Source organism: Pimephales promelas, chromosome 4 (genome assembly GCF_988280905.1).
Source record: "Pimephales promelas chromosome 4, fPimPro1.hap1.1, whole genome shotgun sequence".
NCBI lineage: Eukaryota > Metazoa > Chordata > Actinopteri > Cypriniformes > Leuciscidae > Pimephales > Pimephales promelas.
The window spans coordinates 37,497,029-37,524,941 of NC_142772.1; the positions used below are offsets into that span (position 1 = coordinate 37,497,029).

General features: G+C 36.5%; 4 protein-coding genes across 7 annotated transcripts; 2 read left to right on the plus strand and 2 right to left on the minus strand.

Annotated features, from left to right (window-relative positions):
• Positions 1 to 103: 103 nt before the first annotated feature.
• gjb1a (gap junction protein beta 1a) lies at positions 104 to 3,106 on the minus strand. Of its 2 annotated transcripts, none has more exons than XM_039659529.2 (2): positions 3,005 to 3,106; positions 104 to 959 (listed from the first exon to the last, which is right to left on the minus strand). In XM_039659529.2, exon 2 carries the CDS (start codon positions 943 to 945, stop codon positions 223 to 225), a length of 723 nt encoding a protein of 240 aa, XP_039515463.1. In that variant the 5' UTR covers positions 946 to 959; positions 3,005 to 3,106; the 3' UTR covers positions 104 to 222. The 2 variants fall into 2 exon arrangements, with proteins under 2 accessions (XP_039515463.1, XP_039515462.1); XM_039659528.2 differs by lacking the exon at positions 3,005 to 3,106 and adding an exon at positions 1,597 to 1,790.
• A 660-nt stretch (positions 3,107 to 3,766) lies between these two features.
• On the plus strand, positions 3,767 to 11,547 carry mtmr2 (myotubularin related protein 2). Its single transcript, XM_039659526.2, has 16 exons — positions 3,767 to 3,970; positions 4,394 to 4,454; positions 4,567 to 4,590; positions 4,670 to 4,733; positions 4,819 to 4,913; positions 5,005 to 5,109; positions 5,437 to 5,541; positions 5,692 to 5,775; positions 6,362 to 6,511; positions 6,617 to 6,805; positions 6,876 to 7,061; positions 7,148 to 7,354; positions 7,845 to 7,937; positions 8,040 to 8,153; positions 8,400 to 8,576; positions 9,579 to 11,547. Exons 1-16 carry the CDS (start codon positions 3,927 to 3,929, stop codon positions 9,741 to 9,743), a joined length of 1,863 nt encoding a protein of 620 aa, XP_039515460.2. The 5' UTR covers positions 3,767 to 3,926; the 3' UTR covers positions 9,744 to 11,547.
• kat5a (K(lysine) acetyltransferase 5a) lies at positions 11,421 to 16,618 on the minus strand. 2 transcript variants are annotated; one of them, XM_039659875.2, is made up of 15 exons: positions 16,498 to 16,616; positions 16,320 to 16,386; positions 16,101 to 16,169; positions 15,817 to 15,953; positions 15,623 to 15,691; positions 14,925 to 15,098; positions 14,681 to 14,761; positions 14,330 to 14,392; positions 13,386 to 13,634; positions 13,000 to 13,089; positions 12,734 to 12,874; positions 12,295 to 12,388; positions 12,009 to 12,168; positions 11,842 to 11,923; positions 11,421 to 11,747 (listed from the first exon to the last, which is right to left on the minus strand). In XM_039659875.2, exons 1-15 carry the CDS (start codon positions 16,510 to 16,512, stop codon positions 11,613 to 11,615), a joined length of 1,626 nt encoding a protein of 541 aa, XP_039515809.2. In that variant the 5' UTR covers positions 16,513 to 16,616; the 3' UTR covers positions 11,421 to 11,612. The 2 variants fall into 2 exon arrangements, with proteins under 2 accessions (XP_039515809.2, XP_088986564.1); XM_089130438.1 differs by lacking the exon at positions 14,330 to 14,392 and having other exon boundaries at positions 16,498 to 16,618.
• Positions 16,619 to 18,044: 1,426 nt separating this feature from the next.
• Positions 18,045 to 27,486, plus strand: fam76b (family with sequence similarity 76 member B). 2 transcript variants are annotated; one of them, XM_039659651.2, is made up of 10 exons: positions 18,045 to 18,516; positions 19,552 to 19,616; positions 19,727 to 19,781; positions 19,870 to 20,025; positions 21,167 to 21,348; positions 21,921 to 21,971; positions 22,110 to 22,172; positions 22,278 to 22,413; positions 24,295 to 24,396; positions 27,063 to 27,486. In XM_039659651.2, the coding sequence occupies exons 1-10, from the start codon at positions 18,430 to 18,432 to the stop codon at positions 27,150 to 27,152; spliced, it is 987 nt and encodes a 328-aa protein (XP_039515585.1). In that variant the 5' UTR covers positions 18,045 to 18,429; the 3' UTR covers positions 27,153 to 27,486. The 2 variants fall into 2 exon arrangements, with proteins under 2 accessions (XP_039515585.1, XP_039515586.1); XM_039659652.2 differs by having other exon boundaries at positions 22,281 to 22,413; positions 27,063 to 27,289.
• The last annotated feature ends 427 nt before the right edge of the window (positions 27,487 to 27,913 follow it).

Sequence of the window (27,913 nt, forward strand, 5' to 3'; positions counted from 1 at the left end):
AGGGATATATCAGTGTCACTGGATATTGGTAGGGACACGTCCCTAGCGTCCATACTAAATTCTATGCCCCTATCTTGGCTTTATCAAAACCCTGTCTGTGAAACTGGGCCATTGAGTTATAAAATAAACACATCATCAATGAGGTGAGGATATCGTTAGGCCTCATTAACATTAAGAGTTTGAGTGAAATATTTAGCTTTCGGGGTGACTAGATGAGCACTTCTAAAAGGAAAACAATTTCTGTGAGATCCAGGCTCCCACTGCAGAGTCCTTGGAGTTATTGAGATGGCGACTTGTTGCCCTAGCAACAAGAAATATGATTTCTGCGATGTTGAGCAGGATGCAGATGCCAGACACCGCAAGCATAAATATAGTGAACACCGTTTTCTCAGTTGGCCGGGACACAAAGCAATCGACTATGTTTGGGCACGGGTACGAATCACACTTTACCAGCCGGAACATCTTGTAGCCTGGGTAGATCATGTAGAAGAGATACATGAACGCAGATTCGAATAACACACGGAACAGCAGGCTTATCATGTATGTCCACCAAAGGCCACCGGTAATCTTCATCTTTTGATTCTTTATCTGCTCTAAGTCCTTTGGACTGGTGCGGCCAGCTTGGCGATACAACTTTTTGTCGATATGCCGACGATGTGCAATGTGCATGGCAACCAGCAGGGCGGGGGTAGAGACCATGATGAGCTGCAGTGCCCAAAGTCGGATGTGAGAGATGGGAAAGAAGTGGTCGTAGCACACGCTGTTGCAGCCAGGCTGCTGGGTGTTGCAGATAAAATGAGCTTTCTCATCGCCCCACACGCTCTCCGCCGCCACCACCAGAACCATGATACGGAAAATGAAGAGAACAGACAGCCAAATCCGCCCAATGCCTGTGGAATGCCGGTTCACGCCGCTGATCACGGCATAAAAAGACGCCCAGTTCATTTTTGGTTCCAGATCTGCAAAACAGAGAAAAACTCCACTCTTAGCAAACTCTCTCTCTCTCTCTCACATTAAATATAAACATTCATATTTTTATTTAGCAAGGAAACCAAAAAGTGATCAAAAGTGGCAGTTTATATTAAGAAATGTTACTTAAGCACAAAATCAGCATATTAGACTGATTTTTGAAGGATCATGTGACACTAGAGTAACGGCTGCTACATCATATCATTTAAAATAGAAAACCTTTTGAACATTATTACATCTCAGTCTTGATTTAAGCCTTTTTATTACCACACAATAACCATATGACATAACATCTAAGAAATAAAGACTGTGTCTGACTCAAATCTACAAATATAGTTTGAAACATTGCATAACACAATAATAAAAATGTAATTGTGACGAATCTGAGACCAGAGCTAACAATGAACTTGTTCTGTATAGGTTGGTACTTGCACAAAGTGATTTTTCATGACAACTACCTAAAAGAAGCTCTTTGACTGAAACCTATTTACATGTCACAAGTAAAGCAAATGCAAAGAGAAACATACAATTACATCTAACGTTACAAAAGAAAACAGCCGTCGACCACCCATTTTCTGACAGACAGAGAAAGTAAATGAGAGAAAGAGATGCAATATTCAGCATTACCAGACTCCGCAGGTGGTGTTAGTGGCATGGGCAAAGCCCGTTCAGAGGGGTTCTGAAACCCGCCGTGTCTCTGGTGTGCATGTGTATGCCTGTGTCTGTATGTGTGTACCTCAGTCAGATGGAGTGTCTCCGGCTTGCAGCCACCATTTATGAAGGAACGGACACCCATGTGACTGGCGAACTCAGAGCCAATGTCATTCTCCCATCACACAATGAAAGCGTGGGTTCAGTCACAGAACAAGAGTGTGTGCTTTGATGTGTGTGTTTGTGTTTGTGTGATATGGGTCACCGGGTATCTTCCATCTTGTACTTTTGCCTTTCTGCCTCATGGATTTATGTAATAATTTAAGCTCCATATTATATATTAATATTATATGCACTATTATAGGCAAAAAAAAATTTAATTTTAGTAAACTTAATTTTCTATGTCTTTGCAATTTGTCCAATGTATTTGAATTGACAATATAAAAAAAAGTTTGGATGTAACAAAAACTCAAAAAAGCTGATGTAAAAAAAAGGAACACAATTTAATGATTTGAAATTATTTACAGTGTAACCTCACAGGACCATGTAACATCTTTTAAAAACAAATTTAAACACTCTCACTATGAACTTAAATTGTATGTGTGAGTTTAGAATTGGTTAGGTAAGTTTAGGAATTATAAATATGCCAATAGTTTGGTTTGCAAACACCCTGAATCAATAATATGCATCAGTGTGAAAATTCATACAATTTGATGATGTCATACTGCAGGACATCCATTCATATCTTTTATGTTTTAATTCATTTTTAATACATTACTGATGAATATTACTATTTTTATATTTTAATATTTTATATAATGGGATATCATTTAGTATATAATAAGAAATATTACTATTCATACTATACAAATGATTGAATATAAAGTGTTGTCTATAATGATAAAATATTTTAAAAGTCTTACATATCTCAATCAATGCATTTAGGGTTTTATTTGAATTCCTTTATATTTTGTCTCTGTTTGGAAAGTGATGATTGTGCTTTTATTATTGTTTTAGTGAAATACAATTATGGATGTCATCACACAGAATCTTACAAGTATCAGAAATCCACTAAGTCTCAAGATGCTGTATAAATCTTGACTTAAAATAGCCTACATATTTATAGTTTCTCAACTGTAGTGTTATGGAACAATTTCTTTATCTGATATTATTATGTGTAGTAGATATTCCATACACATGGAGTGGTTGTAAACTTTCTATATTAAATATAGAGGGGAGTTTCACACAGGTCACTGGTTTGGTTTGGTAGTTGGTTGATTATTGAGTTTCTGGGGTAAACATGGTTGGTAGTTGATTATGGCAAAGGTTTAATTGGTAGGTTTAGTACTGTGTTTGATAGGGTTGATATTTGGCTGATGTTTACCTGCGGTTGGTGTGGTCCCTGAGCAGAAGAAGAGGTTGAAGTCGCACAGGAAAGGGTTGATGTTTCCCCAGTGCCGATTATGGCGCAGTACCGGAGCTTTGCATTGCTAATCACTCGTGTCACGCTGTTACTCACCCCACTACAAACATCTCCACACAAAAGATGCTTGTGCTGCCAGTCCTTAACCATTCAGATCAGATCCGAGGCATACACCCACCAGCAGAAACTGTGACGCAAATTATGTACAAACGCACATTTACACATGAACATACACCAACTCACATACACAATCATGTACATTAGTGACAGCAATTCTTTCACACACATTCAAAGCCTCGAACAAACATGAAAGTTTAAACACACACCCAGTCTTTCTCTGCAAAAAGATGTAGCTATAGGCTACTTGTACAGCAAAACTGTTTTTAGATAGACCTAATGTATCTATCTATCTATCTATCTATCTATCTATCTATCTATCTATCTATCTATCTATCTATCTATCTATCTATCTATCTATCTATCTATCTATCTATCTATCTATATACACACACACACACATATATATATATATATATATATATATATATATATATATATATATATATATATATATATATATATATATATATATATATATATATTTTTTTTTTTTTTTTTTTTTTTTTTTTTAAATGCAGGGGACATTCTTTTAACTTTTTAGCACTTCGCTTCCCAAAGGTCTCCACAAGGTGACCCATGAACACGAGCACCAGCACAGAAGCGCGGTAGCGCGCACGACCAGCCCCACCTACAGGAATTGTGGGAAGACATGGCAGCTTCCGCTGTTTGTGTTCAGGGAATTTCCGCACCGAACAGTCACTAAATGAATAGTGTTTAGTTAACATCATAATTCAATAAGTGTTACGGTTCGGTTTGTTTCGGGATGGAGGAGAGCGGCAGTGTGGACAGTGTCGAGTCGCTGTGCAGGTATAATATATAATTTCACATTAGCTTATATAATGTTTTTGAAACTTCTTGACAGTACAGCCGCTAACTCTGGCTTCATTTCACTTTCATAAGGGATAGTTTACCCAGAAATTTAAAATTCTGCCATCATTAACATACCATTGCTCCAAACTCGTATGACACCACTTATTTTTGTTATATTAAAGAAAATAAATATGTAAATATAGTCAATTATGACCGAGGCTGTCAGTCTCTAACATTCTGAATCTGCACAGTATGTTCAATGGAAGAAATAAAGTCAGTTTAAAATATACAGTTTTGGAACAACATGACGGTGAGAAAATGATGAAAGAATGTTTATTTCTGACTGAACCTTTCCTTCAAGATTTGAGTAAAGCTCATAGGTGTGCTTTAATCCACCTTCATCTTCTAATGTCCTTTCAGCTCCACTACAACCCGCTCTGACCGCTCAAGTGGCACCAAAGTTTCAGACACAGAGCTGCGGGTCAGTCAGAACCAAAGTTCAGCCCAACACTTCTTTTTCTGTACTTAAAACTGGTGTATGTTCCAAACTATTACTATTACAAAACCTCATATGTTTATTTTTCTTATTACAGAGTAAAGGAAGGACATTTGATAAGGTATTAAAGTGTGAATGTTTGCAAAAGACTTGAATAAAGCTTCAGTTTATGTTCACTGATCAAATTTTCCTGTATGCAGGTCTATAAGGACCCCGGTAAAGACGAACTTCCTCTTCTGGAAGAGGAACTGGTTCAGGATGCTGGTATGTGTGGCACATTATACTGACTGCTGTGCATCAGCTATTCTGATGGGTTTAATGTATGTGCTTATTGTGTGCTTGATCACAGCTAAAGACGTGACTTACATTTGTCCATTCATTGGGCCTGCTAGAGGATCTCTGACTGTCACTAACTACAGACTTTTCTTCAGGTGCACTGACAGGGTAAGAACCATGCACACATGCTGTTTCCGTACTTCTGGAGAGAATTTCTAAACTAAAGACTTAATTGTCAGGCACCTTTTTTGCGTGTTAGGAGCCGGTGTTTGGGCTAGATCTGCCACTGGGAGTTTTGAGCCGAGTAGAGAAGATCGGAGCAGCAACTAGCAGAGGAGACGCCTCATACGTCCTCGTCTGCAAGGTTTGTGAATTATTATTTTTTTGAAGAAGACTTGACATTTAACTATACATATATGTTTTAAAAAAACAATAATTAAAAATAAAGCCAAAAATAAAAATGTTGAAATAAAATGTACGAAAATGACAAACAAATAAAAATAATTTAAAGCTCGTTTGGAATATAAAAAAGCATAAAAAAATACTGAAAATATACGAATAAAGACTATTACAAAATATTAATGATAATAAAATCAGGTGTTATTAAAAATAGTGTTATTTTAACCCTTACTGTTGAGCGCTGATACATTCTTTTCCCTGGATGCTCGCTCAATGTATATGTGTCCTGTAGGATTTGAGGAACCTGCGTTTTGTGCACAAGGAACCTGAGGACTCACTAAAGAAATCAGTGTTTGAGGTTCTGATGAAGTTTGCTTTTCCAGTGTCAAACAACATGGTGAGAAACATAAGAAGACAAAGAGCATATATTATTCCAGCATGCAGTATAGTACAATTAATAAACCTTATTCAACAAAATCTGCATCGATCTAAAAGTTATTAGAGCTCATAATCTCTCTGTCTGTATCCCTCCTTTCTCTTTGTCTAGTCCCTCTTTGCATTCGAGTATAAGCAGGTGTTTCCTGAGAATGGATGGAGGGTGTATGATCCACTGGCTGAATACAGGAGACAGGTACAACATTGTGTGTTTATTCATTTTTTTGCTTTTTTTGTTATATGCAATGTGATAATATACAGTCATCCAGTCTTTATTGCAAAATAAACCCCTCTGTAGGGGGGCGAGGACTCTAATGTAAAGCAGGGGTGGATTGTATCACCCCAAATAGGATTGTTTTGCAATAATGATGGCCGGGTATACATTAATAATTGTCATTAATAATGACATATGAAATAACGGCATATATTCGTGATATAACGGCATATAGACATATATTCATAATTCTACAATATTTCAATATTATTTTTCAAATTTATCTCTTGGTAATTATATAATAATATATTAGTTAGTATGTATATATATATATATATATATATATATATATATATACATTGTCATATTTCATTTACAGTATTTAACAATATTTTATTATTTTGAGACTCATAGAGTGATACAAGAGACATCTGGCAAAGCTATGTAGGATATTTTAAATCAATTATACATTTTAGAGCCATTACACAAAACATATTTCACTGCAGAATTCTGTGATTGACCAATAAGAAACAAGTATTTCAGAGAGATGTGTTTTTAATTTAAATAGGGTCTTCCGAATGAGAGCTGGAGGATATCCAAAGTAAATGATCACTATGAGCTGTGTGATTCATACCCAGCGGCACTAGTTGTGCCGGTAACAATCACTGACGAAGAACTGCGGCGCGTCTCCAGCTTCAGGGCCAAAGGACGCATTCCGGTCAGTGTCTTGAGACGTTTCTGAATCTTCACACTTCAGTTTGTGTGTGAGCAATAATTCATCCTCAGGTCTCACCACTGAAGCTATTGGCTCATTCCGGTTTAGGTATTGTCGTGGATTCACCCGGAGAGTCAGGCTGCAGTGGTTCGGTCCAGCCAGCCGATGGTAGGTCAGAATGGTCGACGCAGCAAAGAAGATGAGAAACTCCTTCAGGCCATCATGGATGCAAACGCACAATCACACAAACTGTTCATATTTGATTCCAGACCCAGTGTGAATGCTGCCGCTAACAAGGTAAACACTCACTTTCTTTTCAAGCGTGTGTTTTAAATGAAAGGAAAGGTTTTGACAGTTTGCGTTTTAGATGAAAGGAGGTGGGTATGAGAGTGAAGATGCTTATCAGAATGCAGAGCTGGTGTTTCTGGATATCCACAACATTCATGTAATGCGCGAGTCACTACGGAAACTGAAGGATGTCGTCTATCCCAACATTGAAGAATCACATTGGCTGTCCAACCTCGAGTCCACACACTGGCTGGAGCATATTAAGGTGAGACGAGAGGTATCTCTTCATAATGTTTCTCACATGTTAAGAAACATCATGATGATGAAGATGGGACTGTGTATGTGTGACAGTTAATTCTGGCAGGAGCTTTAAGGATAGCCGACAAGGTGGAGTCAGGGAAAACCTCCGTGGTGGTTCATTGCAGTGACGGCTGGGACAGAACTGCTCAGCTGACCTCACTGGCCCTGATAATGCTGGACTCTCACTACAGAACCATACGAGGCTTTCAGATACTGGTGGAGAAAGAGTGGCTCAGCTTTGGACATCGCTTCCAACAGGTCAGTCAACTTACATGACAATAACGTCAACAAACAAGACTGTAAGGGGATAAAATGTTTGCTGTTTTGCATATACCTTACGTGTTAATTCAGTATTTACTATATAATGAATGCTTTTTTTATGTATTGCACTACTTAAAACTCTGAAATGAAGTCAAAATAAAGTTGCTGGTAAGGCAACTATAAGGTAATGTAACAAAGCTGTGTGGAAGTCAGGTTTATGTTCTATTTTACCTACTAATTTTTTCTCATTGTTTTATTTTATTTATTTTATATCAATTTTTGAGATCAAAATTGAGATCAATACATTGCCACTTTATTTTACACGCTGAACCTTTATAGTAGTTTACGAAAATGTTTATGTTTACATTGTGATTATTTGATTTCATGCATATGAAGCACTTTGAGTTGCATTCTATGTATGAAAAGTGCTATACAAATAAATGTTTATTATTATTATGAATACATTACATGATTTTTGTGTATGTAGCGAGTAGGTCATGGTGATAAGAATCACACAGATGCAGATCGCTCTCCGATCTTCCTGCAGTTCATTGACTGTGTCTGGCAGATGACAAGACAGGTTAGTGTAAAACACCCCTTTGGCTGACCTGCTTATGTCTTCAGTGTGTTGCTATGATCTGTCTCTGTATAAGTAATACATTTTGTGTCTCTGTGTTTGAAGTTTCCTGCAGCTTTCGAGTTCAATGAGAATTTCCTCATAACAATACTGGATCACCTCTATAGCTGCCTTTTTGGCACATTTCTGTGTAACAGTGAGCAGCAAAGACTCAAAGAGGTGAGAGCAAGCGTACTCTTGGGTATAAATGTTTGCACACTATGTATATATGTAATTTAACAGTAAGAATATGAATGTTTAATAGATCAGGAAATAATCTGGTAGACGCTATTATCTTTAACTTACAGCAAAAAAGTGTGTTTTGGACACAATAATGGTCATTTCAAAACTTTGACATTTGTGTTTATTTAAAAACAAACATATAAAACTGTGTGGGTCTAAGGGACTGTCTGTTTTTGTGTTTAGGAAGTCCCGAAGCGCACAGTGTCTGTATGGTCATTTGTGAACAGTCAGGTTGAGGAGTTTGTGAATCCGCTGTACGTACACTACCCCTCCCACGTTCTCTTCCCTACCGTCGGGATACGACACCTCCAGCTCTGGGTCTCCTACTACATACGCTGGAATCCTCGCATGCGACCACAGGTACACACGTGAATGGTTTTTAAATGAATGTGCAGGTGCAGAAATGGCTTGGTTCATTCTCTGATTCTGCTTGAGAATGTGTTCTCACAATCTTCTGATATTTAAAATATAATAATGTGTGTACTAGAGGTGTCCGTCATTACAAAACATCAACTTTACGCGAGTTGTACTTCAACACCCTCGACACGGCACAGCGTGGATGAAAACAATGTTTGAGGAGACTGTGAGGTTGTCAGTCACCACACCGGTGTCGCTTATAAGTCGTCATATCACGCAAAAACGTGCAAAATAAACTTTGTTCTCAAATTGTTAATGTTAACAACGTCAGTATTGCATGACTACATGTAAGGTTCTTCCGATATATATCCTTGTTTTCGCATGGGTCCGGTTGCTCTCTTATTTTTTTCTGTATCCAAGTCCGAACGCAGTCTTTTGCATTTTACCACAGGTAAATGTCAAGTTGTCACTGGTGATTGTCGTTTCAACCTTTCTGGATCCGCCATCAAATTGATAAGTATAATTATATCAAGTGCTGTGAGAAAAGGCTATAAATCTCCACCTTCAGCATCCTCAAACGCAATATAGCCTATACTAGCCGAGACTCCTCCTTTATGTGTACAGATGTAATGACGCAAAGACATGCTCGAATCTCCCGCGGAAATCCACCAGTAACACTGGAATTAAAAACATTATTACAAGCTTACCGCTTTGAATTGAGCTAAAGCAAGCAGATAGTTTTGAACACTGTCTGGTTATGTACTTTCTCAAATATGTATTTTGGATCATTCTTAACCCCAAAAAAGCAACAGACTGAAGCTTAAACTAACAGGACTAGATCCTTCCATCTTTAAACCCAGCTATTTAGTTTTGATTGTCAATAAATATTACTCTATGATGTAATGAGATGGATTTTAGTATCCATCACCTAAACATCTGACACTTTAGGTATGTACCTTATATTAGTTAATAATAAGTCTCTGTTTGATTAAAAATGTATTTTAGGAGCCCGTCCATCAGCGCTACAAAGAGCTGCTAGCAAAACGGGCAGAGCTTCAGAAGAGGGTGGAAGAGCTACAGCGCGAGGCGGCCAATCGTACGGCCTCGTCATCCTCCGAGAGGGCGGGGTCTCCTACGCGTTCCATCACACCTGTTCAAACCTTTGTATAGTTGCTCGACAGCTTTGAGGAATGTAGATCGCCACACACCACGTGAGCGTCACACGGTTCTCATGTTACTTGCAGTGATGCACAACTGATGTAAATTCACACACTAACATTCACCTCGCTGCTACAAGCTGGCTGGCTGGATGGAAGAAGCTTTTAATCACTAAAACTGTTGGATACTAGTATTATATTAATACATTTATTAAGACTAGTGAAGCATTAATACATGTTAGAAACATATTAGGGCTTGTATTGAATGAACTGTATGTAATAGAACATGACGAAAGCGTTGTGATTCTGCCTACATCATCTTGATGCAGAGGGAAATTTAGGCGAGTCTTTCTAGCCTCGGGGTTTTATGTACAGGGTTCTGTCTTTACTTGAAATTCCTAACTTTCTTGGGCTTGATAAAGATGACACTATCTAATCATGTTATGCATGATATAGAATATGCTCTATAATCTAACATTTGCTTATACACTAACATTATTGACCAATAAAGTGTATTGACACTAATTAAATTGTTACTTACTTAATTAAACTCTGGTGGTGCTATGATACAGCTAATCCACAACAATAAAACACCTGCAGGATCTGGATCTAGACAATAAAAGATGCGTTTTGCTCATGTAGATTTAGTGTGTTTACATACAGTTATAATTGAGCTAGAGCGATAATCACATTATCTACTCTTTTAGTTTCACTTTTGTAAAGTTTTGCCTTAAGATTTTATTCAGACTAAAGCGTTTACATTCTAAACTTTTTAAAGTGCATGTGAATATCGATGAATCAGTGTTAATAACTATTTTAAAAAAAAGCTGAAATAAAATATGAATATTACAAGAAAAACAAGGAAAAATGTTTACATGGCAAGTACAAAAATATCTACAGCTAAAAAAATGACTAAAACTTTTACTAAAATTATAATGAAAACTAAATATTAAAATAAAAGCTAAAAAAAAATTAATAAATAGTATATTAGTATATAAATAAAACCAAAATAACACTGCAATGAATGAGGATAAAGGTGTCTCAGATGACATCAAGTCCTGATTATTTGTGTATGAAATTGTGTATTTTGCTGTTATCTGGTCCGAATACAGCTAAAAGGGGGGAAATCTGTGGAAAGCACTTTTCTTTTTTTGCTGCAACTTTGGCCAGTGTTTCTTGACAGTGCATCCAACCAAGCTGTTCTTCCCACAGAATATCAAGTGTCTGATTTATCTAATGACGGCCCCACTGTTGTCTTCCTTCAGGTGCTGTTTTATTGTTGAATGAAAGGTGGGGCTGGCTGGTTTGTGTGATCTCCCAGTCAGTGTGGATTTCCCACACAGTCCATAGACATGCAGGTTTGGATATGGATATGGTGAATTGGATATGCCAAATTGGCCGTAGGAATGTGTGTCCCCCAGAACTCTCAGTGCTGGGTTCCTTCACGAAGGGCATCCAGTGTAAACTCTATGCCATATCTAATGCGTGTGCTGATAATTCCGATGAGGCGGACCCTGCAAATAAGTGTGACTAACACTAGGAAATATATATATACCATTTGTCATGTAGCACATGCTTTTTAATCTAAAGCAAATGTGAGAAAACATGGTGTTAAAACCCACTAAAAGGTTTCATCATTAATTAGCACTGTGTTCCCAGTTTGCATTTGGCAAGTAAAATCAGCTCCCCAAACAGTACAAACAGACTGTTTATTTACACATTATCACATTCAGTTACATTTTTGAAATGACTCCATATTTGTAGAGAAGTACTTATAAAAACCATGAAAGTGCATAAATACAAGTTTATTTACAGTATTTATGTTGGTTTTAATTCCTTTGTTTCTGTATCTATGAACTAGTGGCCCTGCTCTCTCTGTGCTTCACCACTTCCCCCTCTTGCTCCAGTCTTTAGGAGTAAAATGCAAGCATTTGGGATCAATGCGCAGGTGGCGTTTCTGCATGGCACGCTCGTGGCCTTCTACTATGTCCTCGGACAAGGTGAGGATATATTGACCCTGCAAGGGAAGAGAGCAAAATCAATCACCCTGAAAGGCACCTTCAGTATCTGAATTAGCTAATTATTCCTTTCCATTGCAAGTGATTTCTTACCTTATAGTAATTGATGAGGTTGAGGTATTGAAGAGTTGATATCACATCCTCTTTCTTGACACTCGTGATCTCACTTATTTCACTAAGAACAATAAAAGCGAGAACACAGCTGGAAATTTGTACCTTCAAAGCATTTGTTTAGTACAATACAAAGAGAGGGTACACACTTGATGGTGATCTGTGGTCGTTCTCCATTCTCTGATTTGAGGTCCATGAGTATCTCCAGAATGGTCTGGGACCAGTATGAGCGGTAGGAGAGCAGGCCCAAATCAGACAGTGGTTTCTCTGGGGTACCTGTCTTTCCTTCCACCTTTGAGAGCTCATAACCTTGTGAAACAATGGCCATGACATGATTTAGGGCTTATATTTCACAAATAAAATTGAGGAAAATGAGGCAAAATTTTTTACCCAACTAACCAAATTTGACTAGTCCTGAAGTGTAAAATTACTCACTGAACTCAATTAGTAGTTTTCCATAGCCTCTTCTCTGATAAGGTGGTAACGTCAGAATACAGGCTACATTATAGTCTTCTGTTGATTCTTTCTCCTTTAATAAGAGGAAAAAAGACAAAGGCGTCATGAAACAGAAATTATTTCTTATTATGATGTATATTCAATATATGATATACGTATGTCGCATATATGAAACAGCTTCTCGAACAAGACGAATGTAGGCAGAGACTTGATTTTGTCCATCTGGAAAGTGGTTAGCTATTGCTGTGATGTCATGTTAATGACAGATTGTCCCACCCTCATACCAGTAAACAAATCACCAGAGAAGAGGAGAGATATCATTGCAAGTCATGGAAAGTTATTTTGATTAAAGAGGGCACATTCATTTAAAAATAAATAATGAGATGAGACCACAGATGCCGGCAGAGCGGGAATATACCTTTGAGAAGTAGCCAACTATATGGAAACCCTTTGAGTCGTACTCCGTCATGACATAGAAGAGGAAAGGATCTGTGTCGTAGTACAGGGTCTTGTGGTCCAGGAAGCATTTGGCCAATAGACACAAATTTTGGGAATATGCCTGTGCAGCAAAAAAAAAAAAAAAAAAAAAAAGACCATCAAGAGACCACATTGATGTACAGTACATACTGCAACAGTGCTCAGGACATTATTAGTGGAAGGGATCATCCGAGTCTTATTACACACCTTGTTTTTCCTGCCATCTATTTCAAAAAATGAGATGGTTCCTTTGCGGTAGATCTCATTTCCTGGAGGATGCCGAAGGTTGCATTTTGTCTGTAAAGGAGTAATTGTATATTAAATGTTGTGCAAATTATACAAAAGGTATGTGAAACTATACAATAACAGCTATTTAAAGATGTGGTCATAATTAGTAATGTCCAGTGAAATTTAGTGGGTCATTTCAATAGGAATCCTCCATGCAATTTAGAGTTTTACAGAAGGCCAGAAATGTTCAACAGAAAAGCTGCTTGGTTTGAAAGTGTTTGCTACTAACAATAGACTTTTTATTGTCCGTGTAATTTCACCAATGTGACCGCATTTTAAGGTTAAGTCTTGAAACTAACTCTTACCAAGTGTCTTTGAAGACATTTGAGGCTCTTGAGGTATTTGAGACAGAATTCACAGAGGTAGAGAATGGGCAGGGAGGTGAGCTCCTGTGAGTACGGGGAGAAGTACCAAGGCTTCAACCTGTGCCGGCCCAGCTCTATACAGTTTATGTTCTTCATTCGTGTCACGATGTCATCATGACTGCGGTCAGACACCAAACTACCGGTCATGCGCGGGGCAGAAGGGATTCCATCTGAACTGTCCTGAGAGTCCTAAGATCAGAGAGTAGTGTTAGGGAGAATTGAATGAAACATCGATAACATGAAAAAACATGCGTTTCATGTAAATTATTTTGTTTTTCATTGTTATTAATGTCAGATTTGCCTGATTTAATTGTGTGTGTGTATATATATATATATATATATGCTACATTTAAAGAATCCATTCTATCAAGAAACTGTGATTCTTTAACAGCCTTAAAGGTGAATTCCAGTATTTAGCACTTTGAGTCTATTTTCTAGTTTGTTTTGGATGAACTAGAGTGGTGGACACAGAAATTTGGACGATGGGTCCTGTCTTGACTTTTTTAGAATCGCCTTTGACCGCTTCAGAGTGGCTGTCTACCGGCATGCACAAACATGTCCTTAAAACAACACTTAACGTTCTTTTTCAAACTCACCAAGTGATTAGTGGTGTTCATTGATGATTAAAAACAAATATATATCGGCGCAATGTATGATTTCAATCAGTGTAATTTGCTAGTATTTGAAGCGGTCAAAGGCGATTCTAAAAGATTCAAAAAGTCGAGACAGGACCCATCGTCAATATTTCTGTGTTCACCACTCTAATTCATCCAAAACAAACTAGGAAATAGACTCAAAGTGCTAAATACCATAATTCTTATTTAAGCCTCCATTCTAAGACACTCAGACACTCTACAAAGCAATGGGAAGTAAATGAGCCGGACCTCTCCAGGCAGCAAATAGACGTTGGAGCAGCGGGGACTGTTATTCTGGAAAACCTTTACCATCTAGAAAAACACAAGGGGTTGCAATGTTTTAGGACACTTTAGAGGAGTAGGGAAGTTGATGGAGTTCTATTTAATTGGAACACATTTGATGGATTTGGTTTTTTGGTACAGGCTTGCTCTCTCATTGGTAGTCAGTGTTGGTTTTTTAAAATAAACAAAGTTCCTTCATGATAAATAAAGGAAATGTGAACTGCCCTAAAACACATTTCCAATTCCTAACATCTTACAGTATCATGTTCTTGCCAAATAACAATGAAATGATGGATAATTTTAGGTTGCAGGACTTACCTCATCTGTCCCTCCACAAATTTTTCTTTTTCTCCCTGGCTGAGGAGGAATTAGATGACGCTGAATGGACATTGTGCCATTCTTCCAGGTGGAAGAAGCAGAGGAAAAAAAACAAAAACTTTTATTGTTAAATAATATTAAATAAAATACCTTATACTTAACACCAGTAATACTCCTTATTATTATTATTTTGTATGCAAGAAGAGACAAACTGGTCTTAAATTGTTTTAAAGTAATTTCTTACTGTTGTTAGAGAGGTGAGTGGTTCATGCTCCTCTCTGGATTTAATGCTGAAAGGGGAATCTCTAATTGTTGGATATACAGAGGCCTGACTCGCCTCTGCAGAACCAGGAAGTGAAGGCACTGGAGTCGCTGCGGTCACTTGTGTTGCCAAAGAGACTGACTCTGCTTTCCTTTTCTGTAAGATCAAACAGAAACGAGCGTTAGTTTTTCAGCTTTAAAAGGCACTAAAATCCTTCATATTGAAAACATAACCATGAGTGAACGCCTGCCACTTACCTCATGAAAATAACTAAGGAGAAATAAGTAATGAGAATGACTAATGGGGTCTGAATGCATTTTGAGCTTTTAAATAAAGATTGAAAAATTAATAAGTTTGCTTTAGAATTAATTAATCATCCTCATGTCATTACAAACCTGTAAAATGGGTGAACGATAATGTGCATTTCAAAGGTTCAATCTCATGTAATCATTTTAACAATGCAACCATTATTGTGGGATAAATATATTCAAATTAGATGTCCAACAAAAGGTTCTGGAATCTGTAGTTGAAATTGAGATGAGGCGAAAACTGCTACCCTCGCACTGTTTGGAAATTGTATAATGAGTTTATTCAAACTACTCTTTAATCCAGCACATTCGCCGTAAACACTTGTTGGACAGATTGATGAGTAAAATACAATGGGCAGGGTTCGTCTGTACCGGTGTGGGGAGGGTTTTGCCTCTTGAAGGAGCTGAAGCAGACTGACCATGGAGATCTAGGCTCTTCTTCTAAATTCAAACAGAAAGTATCAAGATGGTAAATGGACTGAAAAGCATGCAAATCGTTTATCATTGATGTGGGGGAGTTTTGTTTCTACATTTAGTGTCACTGGTTACAAAGTAGATTCTCTTACCACATCTCTCTCTGGGGAGCTTGGCCGAGACCCAGGCAGTCCATTTTTAATGGGAGTCTTCGCCTCCTTCTTGGGAAACTGGAGCTTTTTCATGTCCAGTCGGTCTGGAGTAACCCATTCGTCCAAGCGCTTATTGACTAACAACAACAAATTTAGTTGAGTTTTTTTTTTCTTTCCAATTAATGGCTAAATAAATAGAATCATGCAGTATATAAATATTAACACTGGAGGAAAGAAATTAGGTAAATAACCAAAGTATTTAGTCCGGTTGAGTTTATACTCACAGTCAATATAGTGGACATAGTAAAGCTTTCTCCCAGGGATGTCTTTGACACTGAGAATTTCAGCCAAAGCTTTGAAGAGACAAAAGGATCAATTACTTTTGGACAAGCAAGAAGTTATATCTTCAGATATACTTATACTGCTATTTACGTGTAGCTAGTTTTGCGCTTGTTACAATGTTTTGTTTACATTCTGTCCGCAGCTGTCAGGCTGATACTTACGCCATTCGTCTTCATTTTCTTGATTTTTTCGCAGCACAGGTAGTCGACAGCCCTCCGTGATCTCACCCTATGGTGACATAACGCAATTATGAATCACATTGACCAACAAAGACCGGACAAATGCTATTTAAATAGCAAATAAGACAACATAAAAACCAACCGTCTATCCTTTACTCACCGAGTGATCCGCCATCTTTTATCTGGCGCGTTATAATACAACGCCAGTCGCGTTTGTTTTGCGTCAAGAAACCATAATAGATAATAAAGGTTTTATTCACGACGGGAAAAGAGTGTAGAAAAAAAACGCATAAGAACCAAATACAAAATAACCTACTAAAGATTACATTTACATGAAACTCATGACGTTTAAAGAGTTTCATTTGCATGTAATCTTTAGTGTTTTGTATTTGGTTCTTTTGTTTGTGTGTCACACACACACACGAATTTGTGTGTGTGTTATGTATACAAAGTTTATATCTTTAGTTGAAATATTTATATATTTAAATCTATATTGATATCTTTAAAATCTATCACAAAAAGTTTCAATGTCAGGAATGTCATCCTAGAAGTTTCAGTAAACTACTAATGCACAATGAACACAGAGTAAAACACAATACTTGTATTGTGAACATTGTGGTTAAGAATAGTTTAGTTTAAATAAGTGAATATGATAATGTTAGGGTCTCTGTAAGATGTGTAATAATGTGTGACTGTGTGCTGAAATCCTTCCATTTTTCTTTTTTATCTTCTCTACAGCTCTAAAATTTAATTCTTCTGGAAATCCTTAATGATCATATTAAATATTCCTTAAATGCCCCAACTGTAATTTCAATATATTAGACAATTATTATAATAATTTTATTACAACTGTGATCTCTCTATTCCTGAAGGGGGGGGGGGGGGGTGCTGCTACGTTTTGCTCTAGAGAACTAATTGTTTCAATTTTACAGTCTTTCACTTTTTAAAAAAAGCTTTATTTGAATATTCAGTTTATGAACATTAGAGATATGAAAATTAGAACATAACAATAATAATTAGGAACAACACTAATAGCCTAGAGAGAAGAAAACATTAACAAACAATACCATAGCTCAAAAGCAGAAATAGAAAGGAACTAAAAAAAAAAGAAAGAAAAGTAAAGAGGAGGCCATTACACAAATTACTAAAAGATTACACACTGAATACTGTAAAAAATTTGTAGGCCGTGCAAATTGTACATGTTCTGACAGCTTTTTTTGTTAAGCAAGAGTTTAGCCTAAATAATGTTTTTTTAAGAATATATATATATATATATATATATATATATATATATATATATATATATATATATAATAGGTTTACAATTCAAAAATTTACATTTATGAATATAAAATCTATATAGAAAGAAAATTAGGTTTATTATAAAGCATTTTGGATCCGCTTCAAACTAAATCCAAAGATAACAGATGTAGGATTCATTGAAAAACCTTGAGATCTCCAGAGCTGAACAGTTAATGAAGAACAGTTTCAGTGTCATCCTGACAAAATAGGAGCATTTAGTGTCAAAATCAGAACTGAATATTTCATCAGAATTTTTTTTTCATTTTTTGGTGATATTTTTACATCACTAACACGTCACAAAAAACATTGCGTAGTTCTTTAAAAGGGTGGGACGAGGTCTTTGATTGGTGCTAATATTTTAAAACCACTCTTCCCGCCCATTGGCGCAGGCTTCCGATTGGCTGTTGAAGCTTTCCTTTGTAGTCACAGGTCGCATCCGGTTCGTGCGTCGACGGAGATACAAAAAGGAGAAAGCAAAAATTATCGCTAGGAGCCGAAATACCGAGCTATGAAATCAGGGTTTTAGTTATTCCTTTTATGTATGACCGTATTTTAGTTTATATTTAGTTCTTAGTAATGAGTAGGTTATAAGCCACTGATGTTTTTATAGTAGTATTCGTAAAGCTGTTTTAAATGGTTGGATCCATTTTATGTATCGGGATTAGTTGCCGTTTTAATTGGGATTGAATCTTCTCAGGTCTCACCTCGTCTCATGTGTTAAAGGTCGTCCTCGCTTAAGTGTAGATATATTTTAACAGTAGCGGTAGTTGTGTGTTTGGGTGGTTTGGTGATGGCCACATCGGCCCTGTACGCCTGCACCAAGTGTAACCAGCGGTTCCCGTTCGAGGAGTTGTCGCAGGGCCAGCAGCTCTGCAAGGTGAGAGTACACATGCACACACTGTTTACATGCGCTTCAACAGTCTAGGAAAAAGTGTGTGTCTGTGTTTGGTCAGAGAGTTATTTAAGTGTTAATTTTGAACAGCAGATCTATCCAGACATTGTTTCAGCTAAAACACCACTGATGTCCTAACCTATTTATGTTTCAATTATGTTTTCACACTTGAGTACTCATTAATAGGACTGAACTCAGACCAATTGAAGTGGACCAAACGATGAAACAAGTGGGAGAAAACAGTTCTACGACTCGGGATTATTTTTGGTCCACTTTAATAATGGGGCTCAAACCCCTTTTTGTTCCTACTGTTGATTTTTGGATATAGTCGCGATGCCTGAGCCACTTTTACCCTAACATTTTATTAAATTTACTTACATTGTGACACCAAGTTTTAATTTACTTTAATTTGTCAAACAACATTTCTACGCATTCTGTTTAGTTAGTTTTACTTTGAACATAAAATATATATAAAATAAAAACACATCTTTTGCACAAAAATATACATTATTATATTATATTATCAGACGTCTACCTGTATGGGCTACATCCAGTTTATTTTGAGTTGTTTATTTGTGGCATAAGGAAATGGTGACATCATCACAGAAATATTCATGATTCTACTTTGCTAATAATGTAAAAATGTGTTAGAAACAGATGGCGGGTGTCACAAGATCACCGATTTTATAGTATATTTTAAACGTTTTAAATTATTATAATTGTTTTTACAATTTAACAATCGCCCTAATGTCTTGTATCAAAGCAATATTTTTATGCTTTTTGTTATGATATTGTTTGGAGTATTTCGCATATGGGCCAAAAATCCATCGATCCATACTCAGACCCCTGAAAAGTACCAAGTGTGAAAACGCCTATAGAAGCAGTCATACAGTATATAACATTGTGACATGAATCATATACTATACAACACTGCTATTGTTTTTTTTTTTATGTGGCCTATATACCTATATTAACACACATTTTAATTTTACACTAACATTGGTTGTTTTTTCCTCCCAGGAGTGTCGGATCGCACACCCTATAGTAAAATGCACCTTCTGCAGGTCGGAGTTTCAGCAGGAGAGGTGAGACTCTCATATTGACAATCAGGGTGGGAAACTAAGTCTTTGCTCACCAGCCACAGTGTCTGCTGTACATATCTCTATGCTAATGGAAGATCTTTCCTTTTTCTCAGCAAAACCAACACTATCTGTAAGAAATGTGCACAGAATGTCAAACAGTTTGGAACGGTAAGTTCATGTTGAGAGTATATATGTTTAAATTACTGGAAATCCTGTAGATGAATGCACTAACACACATCTTTTCCTCTTTTATCAGCCGAAGCCATGTCAGTACTGTAACATCATTGCTGCATTCATTGGGACCAAATGTCAGCGCTGCACCAACTCTGAGAAGAAGTACGGCCCGCCACAGACCTGCGAACAGTGCAAGCAGCAGTGTGCCTTCGACAGGAAGGATGAGGGCAGGAGAAAGGTGACCAATCTCTTGCATTATTAGTCAGTCTTATTACTCATCCACACTCTGGCTGTGTTGTCTTGACTGTATGTGTGTGATGTGATTCATCATGCTCTGACAGAGTCATTAAATCCCATATCTTCCACCAATGTTAACAAATGATCACCCAAATTTACAGACATAATTTTTGGCCAGGCTGGCATTCAGAAAAAAAATATGAATGCAAGAGAGAACTATCGCAATAATGCGTAGTAAAATAAAATTTATGCTTTTTTTCCCAAATTATTTTGTCTGCTAAATACCTTAACCGAGTTTAGTGCTTTGTTCTTCCCTCATATTTAAGATATAAAATATTTTCCTGATATTTTGATGGTTTAATCGAACTTGTTGGATCACTAAAACAAATATCCACTCTGGTCATCATTTTTGGCCACTACTATAGATGTGAGAAACATTTGCGGTTATGTCTTTAAGCTAGTGGTAATTTTTGTTTGAAGGCAACCTGTTTGAAAACATTTATTATTTTTGCTAATCCTTTTGGTGATACTGGTAGTGCAGAAAAATTGACTTCACTTAAACATTTAAACCATGTAAGTGTTATTTTATGTCCATGAATCCATCTAGAATCTGCAGTTTTGACTTTATGCAAGCAACCGAGATAGCTCTGTTTTTTTTACATGTAACAATATTCTTCTTTCTGGATATTCTGTTTGAAATTGTGTGTCAGAAAATGAGTTAAACTCTAACCTGATCTGCTGCATTACTTTTTTTTTAATCATTATTATATATTAAGAAGTATCAAGTTAAAAGTTTATGCATCATGGCAAAATGCAAACAATAATAATGAGTGATATAGCATGTGTTATAAGAGCGCACAGTGTTATTGTTAACAAAAACTATTAAAAATGAAACATTTTGATATGAAATGTTTCTTTAAAATAAATTAAATTACAAATATTAAATGAAAACATACTAGAAATATTGCTTTAAAAATTACTAAATGAAGTAAAAAGAGATTTAAAGCTAAATATAAATGTTAAAATATCACTACAAAATTATTAACTGAATATGAAAACTTTAATAAAAGTATAATAAATGCTCTATTATATAAAAAATTCTAAAATAACACTGGGCACACTTGAATTCTTTCTTTCTGCAGGTGGATGGGAAGCTCTTATGTTGGCTTTGCACACTGTCATACCGTCGTGTTCTACAAAAAACAAAAGAGCAGCGGAAAGGTCTTGGCTCTTCCCACTCCAACTCTTCTTCCCTCAGTGAGAAGGAACATCAGAGGCACCATCATCATCATCAGCACCACAGACACGGAAGTTCACATCACAAGTAAGCCTGAATGATAATACAAATACAAGAAACCAAAGTGCATGGGCACTAGGGGTGTAACGGCTCAAATGACTCGCGGTTCGGTTTGTATCATGGTTTCAGTACAGTTCGTTATGTACTATGTTAATGAGAAAAGGACAAATTTGTTTGTAATTTGCTGCTTTGTTCCTATTTTTAATATCAAAAATAAAATTGCCAGCCTTGCTTTATTAGAGAAGACTGGGTGTAATGATTGTAGTCAGTGGGGTATTTGTACTACTGTAGTCAGTAGTCTTTAAGGGTATTTGTTTTATGATATTTTGTTGATTAAAATGAGAAGGAGAAACTAAATAAATTTCAGGGTTTACATTTAAGTCCTTTTTATTTTCTTCTAGACCTATTAATCTGTCTACCACAGTCAATTTAGAAAAGTAACACAAAACCATAAACTACTATCAAAATGCATATATCAAATCAAAATTTGATTCAAAATCAAGAATTGAGAAACCTGAAGAATATAATTTAATCACAATGTCCCAAAAGATTCCCTCCCCTATTGCTTATTGAAAATGCTGTCACTGTGTGTGTTACAGAATGAGTGGTACTTTAAGTCCAGAGCAGGATCAGGGGCTGTGGAAGCAGAGGTGAGATGTCTTTTTTTTTTACATGCGCACACAAGGAATGCTGTTACTATCTGGCTCCAGGATGGTCAGTGTCTCTTTGTCCATGCTGTGGGAGATGCTTTTGAGATGGATTGACTCTAATTTGCTTCTCTTATGTAGCATTCAGAAGGAAACACCAAAGAAAAAACCCAAACTAGAGACAAAGCCATCCAATGGAGACAGGTAATTCTCATTGCAATTGTCCCTTTATTTGTCGGTTTCTCAGTGTGGAATGGCTGACACAATCTTTCTTTCAATGCCCAACTTTTCTTTTTTCTTCTTCTCCAGTAGTTCAATCACTCAGTCGATGGATTCTGGAGGCACGGATAACTTCATCTTGATTAGCCAACTGAAAGAGGAAGTGATGTCATTGAAGCGCATGCTCCAGCAGAGAGAACAGACCATCCTTGAGAAAGACAGGAAGGTAATTTGTGATGCCACTTCCTGACTTTGGCACAGAATTTCCATGGAGTCAGTGTTGTAGCTGTAGCTTTTTCAAGCTACAGTTTGACGCACTGAATCAGAATCATATCTGAAATCATATCAGACTCTTACACTTGTATGTATATGTATTTTTTTTATCTGACTAAACGTCCAAAGAAAAGTTTCCAATGTTTTCACTGACCAACATAATTGTATTTTGTAAATATGAACAAATTTTGATTTTGGTGGTTGCAACACACCCCAAAAAAGTTGGGACAGAGGCATGTTTACCACTGTCACATCACCTTTCCTTTTAATGACACTTTTTAATCATTTGGGAGTTGAGGATACTAATTGTTGTAGTTTTGCTAGTGGAATATTTGCCCAATCTTGTTTAATACAAGAACAGTCTGTGGTCATCATTGCCTAATTCTCCTTTTCATGATTGGTCATACATTTTTCATAAGAGACATATCTGGACTGCAGTAAACAGGCAGGCACATCCCTTCTATGGTGCGGAGTGTCTAGAAACCTCTCAGTTGTCATCTTGTTGGCAGTTTTTGTTTCTGTACAATCCTAATATGCATCCACGTCAATGGCACCATCACAATAATGCAAGTTACCCATACCGTTTGCAATGATGCACGTCAATACCGTACAGATGTTTGCTTTTGCACCGGTCGCTGGTGAAAGTCTGGTTGGTCCCTTTCATCTTTGGGACTGAGAACTCGATTCCATTTTCTCCCAAAAACAAGCTGAAATATGGACTCATCTGACCACAGCAGAAATTTCCACTTTCTTCTAGAGCGTCTGAGATGAGCTCGGGCCAAGAGAACTCACCAGCATCTCTGCATTGAACTGATGTAAAGCTCTCTCCTTGCGTAACAGAGATTCAAGTGGCATTTCTTGATGCAGCGTCAGATTGCTCCACAGTGAAAAGGGTTTTCCAAATTACTTCTGAGCACATGTGGCTGTATTTGACAGAGAAGCATGATGATGGTATCTTGTGCAGTGCCATCTGAGGGCTCAAAGGTCACGCACATTCAACAGGTCTACTGCCTTACCCAACACAGACTGGATTCCCTGAATCTTGTGACAATATTATGTATGGAAGATGATGAAATACATGCTTTGCAATCTTGCATTGAGAAATGTGATTTTTCAATCAAATGTGACTCAATTGTTTGACAATTCTCTCAAGATATTTGGCACAAAGTGATGAGCCATGACCCATCTTTACTTAAAAAGACTGAGAAGCACTTTTACACCCAAACATGATACCCTCAACTACTACCAAGTCATCACTTTTATTTGGTCTCTGTCCCAACTTTTTTGGGGTGTGTTGCAGCCATCAAAATTTGTTCATATTTACATAATACAATTATGTTGGTCAGAAAAACATTGGAAAACCTTTCTTTGCACTTTTGCCAGCCAATAAAAGGTTAAATAGAATGAACAAATCACAGATTCTTGATTTTATTGCATTTTACAGAATGTCCCAACTTTTTCTGATTTGGGGATGTATAACAAACTCTAAAATGAGATACAGAAAATGGTACATAGAGATTAATGTGTCCATAAACGTGTTAATTAACATTTTTTTAGACTCTTTTCTGACTTTCATCCTGCTGTCTGTGATCAGCCACCCACATCACAGTCCTTTTGCTGGCGTATATGATAATTATGCTGAATGGTTAAGCTGTTATTAGAAGTCTGTAAGTGTGAAGATATAAAAATTGTATTGATGTAGATAAGGGTTTGCATTTGTTGTATGACTGTGGTGTATTTCTTTGAGTTGCAAAACAAATTCCAATTGAACTTGCTATGCAGTGTTGCTAATACAGTTTGTAAAGAACATTTTCTGAATTTGTTTACGTTTCAGCTGACAGAGCTGAAGGCAGACTTTCAGTATCAGGAGTCAAATATGCGGGTGAAGATGAACAACATGGAGAAAGCACACAAAGAGGCCATGGAGCAACAACAGGTCACTTACACCATACACACTCTCCAATACTCAAATCACCACATCAGCAGGCGTCAAAATTTTCACAGTACATCCTATTGATCAATAGTGAATGTCTATATTAATAACAAAAAGGGCTGCAACAACTAATCGATAAAATCGATTATAATCGATTATGAAAATCGTTGTCAACGAATGTCATTATCGATTAGTTGGTCTGATTACGTCACGGGGATTGTTTACATGGAACATGCGCTTCTTACATGCACTTCATGAGGCGCACATGCAGTCTCTCTCCCTCGCCGCTCTACCCTGCCTCGCGCGCGCAACACGGACGGTTTGGAGCACATTATCTTCTGTCTCGCATGCGCACTCTTGATTCAGTGAGTTTGAACTAATTTGCGGGCATCAGGAAACCGCTATCAATATGCAGCATACACGAAAATCAGTCACCTTTCGGTAAATTCGCCGTTTTGAAACCAAAATAGGTGACCTACGTTAATCGTGTATACTTTATGAAGCCATACTATAGTATAATGTGAGATAGAAATGTATATTTAAGTCATTAAATTCAAGTTAACCTAAGCTTTTCCCTCCACTGTGGCTGTCAGTCATTCTCTATTCGGTGTTCAAACAGCGCGTCGCGTTACAACAGTTAACATGATGAAACTCTTTCCAAGATGATTCAATGTTATTATTATAATTGATCCGTAGATAAAGGTCTATGATGGTTTTTCTATCTTGCTAGACTTTTATTGCTGTAACTTAATCACTTTCTACTGAGTGTCTGTTAGATCACAACACTAGAGTAGACTCGGCGCACTATAATTGTTCTTCACGTGCACAGTAGCCTAACTGAAATTTAAAACTGTTAAAAGAAAAGACTTAATAAACTATTGCATAGATACAGTATAATACACAGTCAATATGTCTTTCTCTTTCCTTGATGCTTTTAACTTTAATGCGGCGGACACTGAAGAGCTGCGCGCCGCCGTGTGACTCCGTGTTGCTTCAAGCGCATCATTCAGCGCTCGCGATGAGCATAAGCACTTAAGCACATAAGCACAGCTCTTTCATGATCATGTCATAATACTTTTGCGCAATGAAAGCTTATTAATAGCCTTTCTTGTTCTGTCCTATCTATTATATTTTGCTTCCTCACTAAACAGCTGTGCTTTACATTTAAAACAGTTGTGCATCTGATTTTTACGATGTTTTTCATGAATGTATAACAACAATACAAAGAGCAATGTGTACGTTTTACCAGAGTTAGTGCTACACTTATTGTCTCTTATTTGTTCCCCACTAAGGAATTTTTTTTCACTAAATGTTCAGATTTTATAAAATTATTGTGCACTTGTGATATTTCTAGGCTAAGTTTTGCTGAGTTATCCACTAATCTAGTTTACAATAGCATTTTTGTCATAGGTTATGGTCATATATATTTTTTTATTTGTTGTTTTTCTTTATAATGAAGTTGTCTGTATTAAGTTGATTGTTTAACACACAAAAGAGTGTGGTTTTTAGGGTTTTATTTTGCTATAATAAACAAAAAAATGGAATATAATTTTTTTATCCGATTAATCGATTAATCGAAAAAATAATCGTCCGATTAATCGATTATCAAAATAATCGTTAGTTGCAGCCCTAATAACAAATGGCAAAGAGAAAGTGATCTATACACTATGAACAAACTTTGTGATATTAGCCCCAATGATGGAAGAGGTTTCTATCAAATCTCAAACCGATTGGACCAGATTGTTTATACCCATTGCAGAATAGGCCATTCCAGGATGACACAAGTTTAAATACTAGAAGATCTACCAACATGTTCTTTGTCAAACCTCTTTATCATTGAAGCATGTTTTATTAGATTGTGCTGCTTTAACCCAGTGAGAAACCTTTTTCATTCGGTTTACTCTTCTGAAGAAATGAAAGTTAAACCAAATATAGTTTAAGAGTTTTTGGTGAAAAATAAATGGGAAAAAACGTGAAATATTTTTAGGCCATGAAAATAGCCACAGAAGCTTGTTTAAAACAAACTCAAATCACCACTCATACTAATTAATGAATTTAACTGGTAACAGTAATTGCCATTATCAGTCAATATTGTCATTGTTAAACCTAGAGTACTTTGAAAGAAGTCCTTTATGCTCACCAAAGCTGAATGACTCAAAAATACGGTAATATTGTGAATATTTTTTTTCTATTTGAATATATTTTAAAATGTAATATATTCCTGTAATGGCAAAGCTGAATTACTCCATTACTCCAAACTTCAGTGTCACAAGATCCTTCAGAAATCATTTTATGCTGATTTGATGACCAAGTAACATTTCTTAATATTATCAATGATGAAAACAATAATTGTTCTATAAATTAAAAATTGTTCAATAATATTATCATTGTAAAAACATTACACACCACAATTATTGTGCTGTGTGATATTTTTGTAAAAACCTAACCATAATATATATATTATTTATTTTTCAATGAATAGAAAGTTGATTTATCTTTTTTTATTTAAGTCTTTTAAATTATATAAATCTATTTTTAAATATTTTTAAAAAATCTTAATATAATAAATCATTTTTTATTATTTTTTATTATTGCATCCTTTAGAGAGAGAACTTTTGAATTGTATGTATGTATAATTGACTAACTGTGGGTTTGTGTTTGTCTCTCAGGGGAAGAATAGAGAATTGTTGAAACAGGTTGCTGCACTCTCGAAAGGCAAGAAGTTTGACCGCAGCAGTAGCTCACTGCTGTTACCATAGCAATGACCTCACGCCAATACAATGACCTCTTTCCCTGATGTGTCATTACTGTGAGGAAGTTTCACCCTCCATTGCTCACAGGTTCTCTGTGTGTTGTGTTTTATTATTCTGATGTCACATATGCAAAAATCAATTATTATTATAATTTTTTGTTTGTTTTCCTTGGCTGTTCTCAGCGGATTTAGTAATCATGCATATTTACAAAACAGACAGAACTGTATAGAGCCATTTCAGGAGCCCTGGCTGATCACAGCCTCAGATCTCATATGCAAAACATTTCTGACAGGAACCAGAAAGTGCTGTCAACAAATAAATGGAAATGTTATGAATTGAACTTGTCTGATATACTGAACAGTTTTTTTAGATGCTCAATTCATCTCTCTCACTCTCTCACTCTCTCTCTCTCTCTCTCTCTCTCTCTCTCTCTCTCTCTCTCTCTCTCTCTCTCTCTCTCTCTCTCTCTCTCTCTCTCTCTCTCTCTCTCTCTCTTTCTCTCACACACGGAAAGACTGTATTATTGCATGTCTTACTGCCTGGTCAACTGTGTGCTTTTGTATATTAATTAATCACTCTGTTTTGTTTGGCTTCGTATTAGTGATATTTCAGAGATGAATTTTGCAGGCCTGTATGAGATGCTGCTGTTTTAGTGAGTGAGCCTCTCTTATGTCCCACGCATTTGCATATTTTTACGGTCAGACACTTTTGTACTTTTTTTTTTCTGCAACAGATGTTTCAGGAATATTAAAGCTGGTAAAAACCTC

Coding starts and splice junctions, on each gene's coding strand:
- mtmr2 (XM_039659526.2), top strand. CDS start 3,927: ATGGAGGAGAGCGGCAGTGTGGACAGTGTCGAGTCGCTGTGCAG. Junction 3,971..4,393: donor AGTGTCGAGTCGCTGTGCAG/GTATAATATATA, acceptor ATGTCCTTTCAG/CTCCACTACAACCCGCTCTG. Junction 4,734..4,818: donor GGAACTGGTTCAGGATGCTG/GTATGTGTGGCA, acceptor GCTTGATCACAG/CTAAAGACGTGACTTACATT.
- gjb1a (XM_039659528.2), bottom strand. CDS start 1,765: ATGGGTGTCCGTTCCTTCATAAATGGTGGCTGCAAGCCGGAGACACTC. Junction 960..1,596: donor AACACCACCTGCGGAGTCTG/GTAATGCTGAAT, acceptor TCTGTTTTGCAG/ATCTGGAACCAAAAATGAAC.
- fam76b (XM_039659651.2), top strand. CDS start 18,430: ATGGCCACATCGGCCCTGTACGCCTGCACCAAGTGTAACCAGCGGTTC. Junction 22,414..24,294: donor TCCTTGAGAAAGACAGGAAG/GTAATTTGTGAT, acceptor TTTACGTTTCAG/CTGACAGAGCTGAAGGCAGA. Junction 24,397..27,062: donor AGGCCATGGAGCAACAACAG/GTCACTTACACC, acceptor TTTGTCTCTCAG/GGGAAGAATAGAGAATTGTT.
- kat5a (XM_039659875.2), bottom strand. Junction 14,393..14,680: donor TTTGTGGAGGGACAGATGAG/GTAAGTCCTGCA, acceptor GTGTTTTTCTAG/ATGGTAAAGGTTTTCCAGAA. Junction 13,090..13,385: donor AATGTCTTCAAAGACACTTG/GTAAGAGTTAGT, acceptor ACTCCTTTACAG/ACAAAATGCAACCTTCGGCA.